Here is a 12,722-nt window from a genome sequence, read left to right as displayed (position 1 = left end):
GGCACTTAGGATTGTATGCAATGTGGATATGTGAGATCAGTAGGATGAGTTCACTTGTGGGAAGCCTCTGTAACAAGCTTGCCTGGAGTGCCTACTGTAGAACATCGCACATTAAAGGAGAGAGGAAAAGGGGTATAAGTAAAAGTGCCTTCACTCATGAGGGGCAATGCAGACATCAAGAGAAAACATGCATATGGGAAAATTAGAGAAAAACTCAAAAGGTGAGTGAATTAACTCACATTAGTATAACAGTTATGAGCAAAAGGACTGGGAGGGCATGGTGTTAAAGGGATGATCGTGGGGGTTTGGGACTAGTAGGTTAGTTACTCAGTTAATAAAGGATGTTTGCATAGAGGTAACTGAATCCAGCTATGGGAAAGTGATGGGAGTGGCAAAAAATACTTTCATAAAAGGAATAAAGCAAGAGTCGACATAAATAGGTTGTCTTTGGTTATAAAGAAGGAAAAATAAGGTAGAAAAGCCCAGCGATCTAATTTCTGAAAATTTGTCCCAAGGAAATACAGCAAAAGAAAGAAAAAATATAGGTAAATATGATTGTCAGAATATTATGTGCTAAAGCAAAATGATTATACAGACCGTTTACACTTATAGAATAATTAGGTTACAATACATCATCTTCTGAGAAAATATTAACTAAGTATAGTTTTTATGAAGACAAACTTTGAAAAATACAGGCATTAAATATTATAAAATGAAATTGAATCCTCATTATTTTTGCATGTAGATAAATACATAATAGAAACAAGTACTAGAGGCAAAAGTGGAAAAACAATGATTGACTGTGTTCAAGGAGGTGGAATTTTAGGAAATCTGTCTTCATTATGTTTCCGCTGTGGTTTTTAAATAATCATAATCAGAAGAATGTAAAAGGGGAAAATCAGAAGCTTTACTGAAGAAGACTAGATAAAAATGTTGTCATTGCAATTATGTGGCAAGGAAAGAACAGCAAGAAAGCAAGTTTAGAAGAACTGTCAGGCTAGCAGGGGAGAGGCTGAGTGTCAGCAAGGATGAGTAAGCAGAGGAGGAATTGTGAAGGGAAATCAATTTGTTGGAGAAAATGATGAGTTTACATATTTTAGGGGTAGAGGAATGTTGTGTAGACCCTGCATGAAACGATCGACCCCAATGAAATGGGGCTTTCGTAAAGGTGAGGGAAGGAGACTCAGATGTTGAAGTCCGTCAGTGCTGGTGATCCTTCAAAACACATGATGGATGAGGTTTCTCAAAATGTAAAACTAGAGAGTCAGAAACAGAATCTCAAGGAGTTTCTGTTTCTTGGCAAAAAGAGTGGGGCCAAGGTACAGAAAAATGGCATTTCAGAGATGGGAGAGTCCTGTCAAATGTGGGCAGCTTGAAAGGAGGCAAGAGGAAGGAGGCAATGGAGAGGAGGTTCAAAGGGAGGAGATAGTGGGAAAGGCCCTTCAGCACACAGGAGGAGAAGAGAACTAGGGACTGGGACCACAGGGAGAGAAAAAGGGAAGAACCATTGTAGGAGAAATGAATGTGGGATCAACCTTCCCCAAGATGTTGCCAGTCTTCTCAGTGAAATCAAATGATGTCTTCCCAAAAAAGACCAAAGGTAGGTGGAAGGGGCTGGGGAGGTGAGGACCAGCATTGGAGGGGTTTGGGATTTGAAGGGAGAAGTTTTCCAACATAGAATAAAAGGAGTTAGCCCATAAATCAGGAGGTCAGAGAAGAGTAGGCAAGTTCTATAACCTCACAGGGCACTGATTGGATAACATGGAACTCCAGGATGCAGACTGGAGATAAAGATGCAGGCAACAGGCCGTTAGAGCCGATCTAAATGCCTCACTTAATAGCTGACATTTCCAAGGCTTCTCATCTAACATCATTTGCTCCTCAGTCCAGTAGCAGCTCTGTGACATACGGGGATGAGGTCCAGGCTGAGACTGTCTTTGGAGAATAAAAGAAGGTGTCTAGAAGGCTGGGGGAAATTAAGAGAGAAAGGGGGTGGTTGAGAATAAAACAGAAGGGCCCAAGTGATTAGCATTTTGGAGGGAGATACATAAGTAAAGATTTTTAGGAAAAATCAACTTTAAAGAAATTGCTCAAAAGAGTTTAAGTAATTTTCCCCTAAGTCACCCAGCTTTTCCAGACTCAAACCCAGTGAGGTTTCTGCTTCTACAGCCTCTGCTTGTAGCCTTGCAGCTGTGTTTGAAGTTAACACATGGAAGTACTCAGTCAGGAAAAAGGGGTCTGTTTTGAGTCTCCAGATGCAAAGGAGGCTGTGGGTTATGTGTGCTGTCTGATGGCAGTTAGCATCCCAGTGGCCATGGGGTTAAGACAAACAAGAGGTGTTCAGAGGGTGGATGGCAGGGGACCACTGTTACACAACAGCAAGACAGAAGGCTGGTGTGTTGCCAGTGTTAATAATATCTTTTATTATATTGGAGTGACTCATTTGCTTCCTAGGAATCGAGTGAAATGAACATGGAAGTTGTCAGGCCTGTGGTTTCTTAAAGATGTACCAATACTTTGCCTAATTCCTCTCAGTTGAGGGAACCAGATGCTGTTTTGCCCAGGAGAAACCCTTGGGGTTTTTTCTTCCTCCCTCTGGATGTGGAGATAACTCAAACAGAGGAGCTGTTTTTTATCAAAGACAAAATTCACTTGGAAATACCCCTATGGTTGTATGGGAAAATAAAGGCTCCCAAGATATTCATCAGGGAAGAAAATAAGACCCCATATTTTAGCCTTGTGTTGCCGAATGACTCTCAGAAGGCTATAAGATGAGGCAAAACAAATTGAATTTCAGCTGTCTTGCCGTTTAATCAGAGGCTTATCTATTTTTGCTTCTAAGACGAGTGATCAGTGTTTCAGTTTCAACTAAAATTCTGCTAAAGTCTGCTGGCTGTGGCTCACAAATGGAAAAGGTTAGGAAGCCTCGCAAGTTAATAAAATTCTGTTGACATCTTCCTCAATACTATAACCTTGACTTCCTGTCACTTAGGAATTAGCCTCATTTGCAGTTAGACTCAAATAACATTTTCAGCTTTGTTAAAATGTTGTTTTTTGAACTATTTTTAGTCTTGTTTCAAGAAGGTAACAAACTTTTCCCTCTCTCCTTTTCACAGCTTGCTGGAAAGGTGAGTATTCTTACCATGGTCTTCCCTGCTGAGATCATTACTGCTGCATTCCAACAAGACCAATCTGAAAGACGCCCTCAACCTCGTGGGAAACAGGACTTCTTCCTTCTATGCAGACAGTTCTTTCTTTTGATTATGACTATAATTGTCAGTGTCATGATTGACCTGTTTATGAAATGGTGACTGAATCCCAGCCCGTAGCCTGGGACCCATCACAGTTTACAAGTCAGTTTCTCCCCAGAGCCGGCCCTGTGCTGCTGGGGGATTCAGTAAACATGGCTCTCTGACTAATCCACATTCTGTTGCTGCTGATGCCCTTGACACTGGCTTCTTGGGTGTGAGATGTGCCCTTTCCCCCCTCTGGCCCACACTCATACCTGTCATCTCACTGAGTGCCCACTACTTGTAAACCTTTCCTGTCCATGGCTTTGGATGGTCTTCCCAGGGCCTAACCTGTAGTCGGGGCTGCACGTCACCTTAGAGCCCTTGCATGGCAAGGCCATTGGAGCCAGTGGCTATGTCAATTTCAAAACCTCCTGGTCTCCTGGAGGCCTGCTGATGTAGACCCTCAGGGTCTTTAAGCTTGGCGCAAGTTTGGAGCCATTCACCTTAATTCTGCAAAAATACACCTTGCACACAGTAAGTGCTCAATACAACTTCATGGATTTGGATTAAATATATCTTTCATTTTTCTTATTCTATTGTTCATTATCAGCTTTCATATTTTAAAATTACTGAAATTTCTTCATGGTAAAATTCTTCGATTCAAAACACTTCTCTAAATCAATACTTCCCTATTTTTATTACTAAGAACAGTGGTTGGGATATGGGATATTTTGAGTGTAATATGCTTTGGGAGTTAGCCAGATTGGGGATAGTAGAACAGCCTGAGCAGATGGAAGTGCTTATTAAAAGAAAAATCATTTTTCTCTTCCTGTGTTCAGACTTTAACAAGGACATTGAAAAGTGAGGTTTGATACATAGGGTAGATTTTCTATGAAATTCTAAAGTTCAGTCATCATAAGACATGAGTATTGAGCTAGGAATGGCAGATAGTCCCATTTTTATAAGAGCTTATTGCAAACCTTTCTTGGTTCGTGTTGCTTCCTTCCTCTTGCCACCCTGGCCTTCCTTGAAAGCCAGCTTTCCTGAAGCCCCTGAGACAGCCCCTTTTTGGAAACAGCCTCTTTATCCTCTGAATCCTCATTAAGAATAATCTTTACTCTATACCTTATAGTATAATGACCCTTGCCAATACAAGTTCCTCGAAGGCAGTGCTGCACTTGATTCATCTTTGCATGTATTTCACAGTGAATGTTATACAGCATTTCACATGGTAGGTACTCAAATATTTGTTGCATAAGTAGATGGAAATCTTACAACTATCTTTATAATTAATAGATCATTTTGGAAGATTTTGGGGGAGAACAGATTTTCAAGATCCCCAACAAGCTATAATTTATTTTTATTCATTTTTAAATTTTACACACAGTAAAATTCATTTCTCTGTGTATGTGTTCAGTTTTACCAAATGCATAGATTCATATAACCACTACCCCGGTCAGGACACAGAAGAGTTCCATCAGCTCAAGAACTCCCACCAATTTCATTTTACACAGCTGACTGATTGATAGTGGGCTGTGAAGTCTGAGCATTACATACCCAAATATTCATGCTCTGCATTTATGTTAACAACTTCAAGTTTGCAGACCAGATTTCTTTCCTTTCTTTGCATGTGGGTACCTTTAGTTCTAGAGCTGGATGAAGCACTTGCTTTGCCTCCGTATGAACCCAGTTCATTGGAGTAAAGGGTTGGGGAAAGGATTTTGATCCAGTGAAATAACTTAATACTTCTGCTTTTCTTTTTTCTAGAAAAATGTCCGGCATATCCAACAGAGCTAGTATTTGCTCTGGACAATTCCTATGATGTCACAGAAGAGAGCTTTAATAAAACACGGGACATCATCACTTCCATTGTCAATGACCTTAACATCAGGGAAAATAACTGTCCTGTGGGAGCAAGAGTTGCCATGGTTTCCTATAACTCAGGCACCAGCTATCTCATCCGTTGGTCTGACTACAATAGGAAGAAGCAACTCCTCCAGCAGCTTTCCCAAATAAAATATCAAGAGACCACAGAGCCCCGAGATGTTGGTAATGCAATGAGGTTTGTGACCCGCAGCGTGTTCAAGCGGACGTATGCAGGAGCCAATGTGAGGAGAGTTGCTGTGTTTTTTAGCAATGGTCAAACTGCCAGTAGGTCATCCATCATCACGGCCACCATGGAGTTTAGTGCCTTGGATATCAGTCCAACAGTCTTTGCTTTTGATGAGAGAGTTTTCCTTGAAGCTTTTGGGGTAAGAATTTCTCTTGGCAACTTCTTTATTTTTAAGATAGTGGTATTGTGATAGGGCAGGATGGGAGTGGTAGAGAGTCAAGGAATATATGTGGCCTCTTGAAAACTCCTTTACAGTTTTCACAGCTATATTGTTGTCAGTGTCTGTGAAATCCAATCCTGAATAATAACAACAGTCAATGATAACAGCAACCACATTTGCTCAGCTCCTGCTGTTTGCCAGGCACTGTCCCTAGAGCTTTCCATACGTATTCATACATTTTCACAACCTTCGGAGGTCAATGCAGCTGTCATCTCCATGTTAAAAATGAGGAAACTGGGGCCAGGTACGGTGGCTCACGCCTGTAATCCCAGAACTTTGGGAGGCCAAGGTGGGCAAATCATGAGGTCAGGAGATGGAGACCATCCTGGCCAACATGGTGAAACCTTATCTCTACTAAAAATACAAAAATTAGCTGGGCATGGTGGCGCATGCCTGTAATCCCAGCTACTCAGGAGGCTGACGCAGGAGACTCACTTGAACCAGGGAGTTGGAGGTTGTGGTGAGCCAAGATGGCGCCACTACACTCCAGCCTGGCAACAGAGGGAGACTCTGTCAAAAAAAAAAAAAAAAAAAAAGGAAACTGAGGCCCAGAGGATTACTAGTGACTTAACTATATACCACTACTAAGTGGCTAAATTGGGATTTGAACTTAGGTCTATGTGATATTAAGGGCCATGAACGTGGTGCCCTACCAGCCCTCTACCGCTCTGGTGTTTCTCAGATTTGTTATCTGCTTGCTGTAGCTCACAGAACAGCTGGCCTTAACCAGTGATGGAAGAAGTTCACGGGATCTTTGAACCCCTATGGTCATGCAAAACATTTTATGTATATGAACATTTTTCCCAAAAGAGGTCCTGTCACTTTTGGATCCACAGATTCTCAAGGGATCAATGCTCCCCTTCCCTTCCTCCTAAGAAACTTAAAAACCTCTTCATCTGTTCTACAACTTTTCAATATATTCAGATTACCCATAAAATGCATTCTTCTGGAGCTGTGTAAAGCCATCATGTCCTTCAAGAGATTATAAAGGTCTATTTTTATAAAAAATGTACAATTTCTACCATATAAAGAGAAAGAATCTCTCTATAACATGGAGGGAATCAATCTGTTCCTAACACATCCAAGCATTTTTTGGAAATAGGAGCCACAGAGAGTTACAACAGATCCTGACAAAAAGGATTGCAGGAAGTCAAAGTCCTGCGGTTTTCAATTTTTCTTTTTGAAATTTTTCTGCCTCCTTAATTTTTCTCTCTGGGAAAAATAAGTGACATTTCAGCTTTGAGAGTTGCATAAAATTCCAGAATACAAGAAATCTTAATAAGACATCAAATTTAATCCTTATCTTCAGATAGGACTGTGCCAAAGTCCTCAGAATCCCCAGTGAGAAACAGCCTCCAGTCACTCTTGTTAACAAATCATTTTAAATTTGCATCATATCTACAGAGAAGGTGACCCAGGAAGCTATCTGGTTCTCATCACTCTGCTCTTACCAGATAATAACCCCACACAGTCATTCTGACCGCATATCACGCCTTGAGCAGTACTCCCTTTAGTCATTCTTTATTCTTCCCTGCCTTGCGCTCTTCTCCACTCAGGACATCCTCCTCTCTGTCCCCCTCTCTCGATTCCCTCCTTCCAATCCTCTTCATCAAGTCCTCACTGCTTCAACTGTGAAGGCATAGAGCTGCTACCCTTGGTGTCTGAGAGTGTCTGTTTCCCCACATACTTACCCACACTGGATTTTACCTATTGAGCTTTTTAAATGTTTGCCAATTGGGTAGGTAAATAAGAGTATCTCATTGTTTTGATTATATTCCTGTGTGAGGTTAAACAGTTTTTCATATGTTTATTGCCCATTTTAATTTTTTTGTGAAACTCACCTCACATCCCTTGTATCCGTTGTTTTTGGCATTATTATTTCTTTTGGCAAGTCTGCTCTAAAATAGTTTGCCTTACTTTTTTTTTTATTTCTTCTGAAAAAAAACAAACAAAAAACAGGATACATGTGCAGAACATGCAGGTTTGTTACACAGGTATACATGTGCCATGGTGGTTTGCTCCACATATTGACCCATCTTCTAGGTTTCCTCCCCTCAACCCCCACCCCTCAACAGGCCCTGGTGTGTGTTGTTCCCCTCTCAGTGTCCATGTGATCTCAAGGTTCAATTCCCAATTATGAGTGAGAACATGCAGTGTTTGGTTTTCTGTTCCTGTGTTAGTTTGCTGGGGATGATGGCTTCCAGCTTCATCCATGTCCTTGCAGAGGACATGATCTCATTCCTTTTTATGGCTGCATAGTATTCCATGTGTATATGTATCACATTTTCTTTATCCAGTCTATCATTGATGGGCATTTGGGTTGGTTCCATGTCTTTGCTATTGTAAATAGTGCTGCAGTAAACATATGTGTGTATGACTCTTTCTAGTTAAATGATTTCTATTCCTTTGGATATACACCCAGTAATGGGGTTGCTGGATCAAATAGTATTTCTGATTCTATATCCTTGAGGAATTGCCATGCTGTCTTTCACAATGGTTGAATTCATTTACATTCCTACCAACAGTATAAAAGCATTCCTATTTCTCCACAGCCTTGCCAGCATCTGTTGTTCCCTGACTTTTTAATAATTGCCATTCTGACTGGCATGAGATGGTATCTCATTGTGGTTTTGATTTGCATTTCTCTAATGATCAGTGATGTTGAACTTCTTTTCATATGTTTCTTAGCTGCATAAATGTCTTCTTTTGAGAAGTGTCTCTTCATATCCTTTGCTCATTTTTTGATGGGGTTGTTTTTTTCTTGTAAATATGTTTAAGTTCCTTGTAGATTCTGGATATTAGACTTTTGTCAGATGGGTAGATTGCAAAAATTTTCTCCCATTCTGTAGGTTGCCTCTTCACTCTGATGATAGTTTCTTTTGCTGTGCAGATGCTATTTAGTTGAATTAGATTCCATTTGTCAATTTTGGCTTTCATTGCAATTGCTTTTGGTGTTTTAGTGGTGAAGTATTTGCCCATGCCTATGTCCTGAATGGTATTGCCTAGGTTTTCTTCTAGGGTTTTTATGGTTTTGGGTTTTACATTTAAGTCTTTAATCCATCTTGAGTTAATTTTTGTATATGGTGTAATGAAGGGGTCCAGTTTCAGTTTTCTGCATATGGCTAGCCAGTTTTCCCAGCACCATTTACTGAATAGGAGATCCTTTCCCCATTGCTTGTTTTTGTCAGGTTTGTCGAAGATCAGATTGTTCTAGATGTGTGATATCACTTCTGAGGTCTCTGTTCTGCTCCATTGATCTATATGTCTATTTTGGTACCAGTACCATGCTGTTTCAGTTACTGTATCCTTGTAGTATAGTTTGAAGTCAGGTATCATGATGCCTCCAGCTTCGTTCTTTTTGCTTAGGATTGTCTTTGCTATATGGGGTTTTCTTTGATTCCATATGAAATTCAAAATAGTTTTTTCTAATTCTGTGAAGAATGTCAGTGGTAGTTTAATGGGAATAGCATTGAATCTATAACTTTGGGCAGTATGACCATTTTCATAATATTGATTCTTGCTATCCATGAGGATGGAATGTTTTCCATTTGTTTATGTCCTCTCTTAATTCTTTCAGCAGTGGTTTGTAGTTCTCCTTGAAGACATCCTTCACATCCCTTGTTAGCTGTATTCCTAGGTATTGTATTCTCTTTGTGGTGATTGTGAATGGGAGTTCACTCATGATTTGGCTCTCTGCTTGCCTATTGTTGGTGTAAAGGGATGCTTGTGATTTTTGCACATTGATTTTGTATCCTGAGATTTTGCTGAAGTTGCTTATCAGTTTGAGAAGTTTATGGGCTGAGATGATGGGGTTTTCTAAATATACAATGATGTCTGCAAACAGAGACAACTCGACTTCCTCTCTTCCTATTTGAATATCCTTTATTTCTTTCTCTTGCCTGATTGCCCTGGCCAGAACTTCCTATAATATATTGAATAGGAGTGGTGAGAGAGTTAGCCTTACCTTTTTATCCGGTATCCAATCTCAAATAGAATTTAAACTTGCAAAGCTGTACTGATGTTCTAGAAATTTCTAAATTTTTTAAAAAGTATTAGCAGGTTAAATCTCTATAAGTCTGATTTTTCTCTATAGAGTATATCTTTTTAAAAATTACCCATCATCTTTCCTCTTGTGAAGTTAGATAAAATGGACAGAGTTATTAGTTACATTCCCCTATTTTATTATTTTTATTAGTTTTATATATTATCATTTATTATATTATTTAGTATTAGTATTATTTATTAGTTTTATTGCTGGAAGAGACCCTCTGTCTACTACAGATTTATTTTTTCCCCTCTCTGCCACATTATTCCAATCAGGAGAGAGAAATAAAACAACTTTCTGACCTAGATTTTCAGTTACTGCTTCATTTCTTGGCTCCCATATAGCAATCTCCTAGGGAAAAAACATTGTCTATATTTGCTGTCTCCAGTGCCTCTCCTAGCATTCTTTCTTGAGATAATACCAGTCACATTTGGATTCCTACTACTCTCCTGATATTGCTCATGTCAAGGTCAACTGTGATCGTCATGTTTCTGCACCCAGTGGTTGATTCTGTTGATTCTGTCTGCAGTTCACAGGACTTATTTGCAGTATACAACATTGTTGATCCTGCCCTTCTCTGGGAAACATTTTCTTTTTTTGGCTGACTTTTAGTATACCTCATCTTCCTGGTTTTTCTCTTACCTCATTAATTGTCCCTTCTCAGTCTAGTTTTCTGATTCGGCTTCATCACCTTGGCCTCAGAATGTCGGTATTGCCCAAAGCCCATTCCTTAGCCCTCTTCTCTATCCTTATGCAATCTCTTGACACTCTCATCCAGACTCAGGGTTTTAAATATCCTCAATTATATGTCTATCTCTTATCCAGACTGCATCCTTGAACTCTGGATTCATACACAGAGCAGCCTATTCAATACTGCCACTTGCATGTTAATGGATATTTCAAACTTAACCACATCTAACATGAAGCTTCTAATTTTTTCCCAAAACTTGTACAACGTACAGCCCTCTCAATCACAGCTAATAAAAATCCCATTCATCTACTTGCAGTTGTCTACGATTCCTCATCTCTTCTTATATCCAACATTCTTAACTTTAATGTGTGCGTATATATGTGTGTTTGTGTGTGTCCTTGTATACAAAAGTGTATATATGTGCAATAAAGTATATTAGTACTTATTAGTAAATATAGCATTCATTTAAGTACTAGTATTAAGTATTGATATAAGTACTAATCTTGGTATTATTTGTAAAAAATATATATCCAGAATTTGACCACTTCATAGTGTCTCTGACACCTTGATCCAAACCACCATTATCTTCTGCCTAGACTGTGCAATCACCTTTTCCTTAGTGGCCTTGCATTCATTCTTGCCCTGCTACAGTCTGTCTGAACACAGCAGCTAGAGTAATCTTATTAAACCCCCAGGTTATTCTTCTACCTGAAACTCTCTAATTATCATTTCTCTCAGAGTTAAAGCTAAGGTCTTTACGATGGCTTGCAAGGCTCTAAATGATCTACCACCCAATCCCTCTTAGTAACTCTCTGATCTCACCTTCTCCTTGTCTTGTTCTCTCTCACTCCATCCCAGGCACGCTGTCTTCCCTGCTGATCCTCACACAAGGTAGGCATTCCCCCCGCTTCCCCAGAGCTTTCACCTGGCTATTTCCTATGCCGGAAATTCTTTTCTCCATCTTCCCTCTCCTTTGAATTTTTGCTTAAATGTCATGTTATCAGTGGGCTCTACTTAAATGTTATCCCAGATTTTCTCATCCCTATTATCCTGCTTTGTTTTTTTTCTATAAAAAGTATTACTTCCCAACATACTAAATAATTTACTTTTTTATTATGTTGATGATACAGCTTTCCCACTAGAATGTAAGATAGAGGTTTTTGTTTTGTTTTGTTTTGTTTTGTTTTGTTTTTGTGAGACAAAGTCTCGCTTTGTCACCCAGGTTGGAGTGCAGTGGCATGATCTTGGCTCACTGTAACCTCGGCCTCCTGGTTCAAGCGATTGTTCTGCCTCAGCCTCCTGAGTAGCTGGTATTACAGGCTCATGCCTCCATGCCCAGCTAATTTTTGTATGTTTAGTAGAGACAGGATTTCACTATGTTGTTCAGGCTGGTCTTGAACTCCTGACCTCGTGATCCGCATGCCTTGGCCTCCCGAAGTGCTGGGATTACAGGCGTGAGTCACCGTGCCAGGCCAAGATAGAGGTTTTATCTGTTTCATTTATTTTCGTATCCCCAGAACCTAGAACTACACCTATAACATTGTAGGTATTCAATAAATATTTGTTGAATGAATGAGTGAATGAATGAATGAATGAATGAATGAATGAAGAGCATGGGGTTTACTCCTATGAATAAACTTCCTTCTTCCTTGGTTTACCAGGTCAACATCTAGTCTTTACTTGTGGGACCAACAAGGTCAAATACAAAATAACATCCAAAGCATCCAATTTAATAAAAATAGAGAGTAGGAATGTAGTAAATAGTTTCTAAACATATGGCTGAATGATTATAAATATTTTTCAATGTTGATTCAGCACTTTACAGAAAAACAGAGGGTTTGGCTTTTATAGCCCTTTAATTTGCTCAGGGAGAAAGAGAAAAAGCATGAACATCTTTGTTGATGGAGAGATAGCCTCCTCACCACCTGGGAATGATAGATTTCTTTCATAATAAAAGTATCCGTTTTGCATGGTGCCTCACATAGAGTAAATGCCCAATAAAGAGTTATTGACTCACTGAGTGAATGAATGAGTGCTGTATATTGCCCATTACAGTGAGTATTAAAGTATTTTAAAAAGTAATCAGGAAATAAGGAATCAGACAGTGTACCACCAGGAATTTTGAATAAAATTCTGTCCATTGCTTTTTGAAATAGACTTTTAAGTGGAATTTGTGACTGAGAGGGTCCTCTTGACAACTGAGAGATATGCCTTCTAGATAGAGTGGACTGGAAATAGTTGGGATCACTACCCACGGAGGCCAAAGGAAGCTTGGGAACATACAATTTCTGCAGGGCCCAACTTCAAAAGCTGGCATGTGGTGTATAATCAGCTGGTGCATAATCAGAAGTGTGTACAAATTTAGTCCAGAATTGCAGGCTTGGAAATAAGAGATTTTAATACTTGCCCCAGTGAGCGAA

General features: G+C 39.6%; 1 protein-coding gene across 1 annotated transcript in view; it reads left to right on the top strand.

Moving 5' to 3' along the window:
* The window catches only part of COL6A5 (collagen type VI alpha 5 chain), a 135,338-nt gene that overhangs the window by 89,315 nt on the left and 33,301 nt on the right, over nt 1-12,722 (top strand). The window contains exons 32-33 of the mRNA XM_055295466.2: nt 3,117-3,128; nt 5,001-5,485. Coding sequence (XP_055151441.2) covers nt 3,117-3,128; nt 5,001-5,485 — 497 coding nt within the window. The remainder of the gene's footprint in view (nt 1-3,116; nt 3,129-5,000; nt 5,486-12,722) is intronic.

Source organism: Symphalangus syndactylus, chromosome 10 (genome assembly GCF_028878055.3).
Source record: "Symphalangus syndactylus isolate Jambi chromosome 10, NHGRI_mSymSyn1-v2.1_pri, whole genome shotgun sequence".
In the NCBI taxonomy this organism is placed as follows: domain Eukaryota; kingdom Metazoa; phylum Chordata; class Mammalia; order Primates; family Hylobatidae; genus Symphalangus; species Symphalangus syndactylus.
The sequence above is the reverse complement of the archived record's forward strand: the minus strand, read 5'-3'. Positions and strand labels throughout refer to the sequence as shown.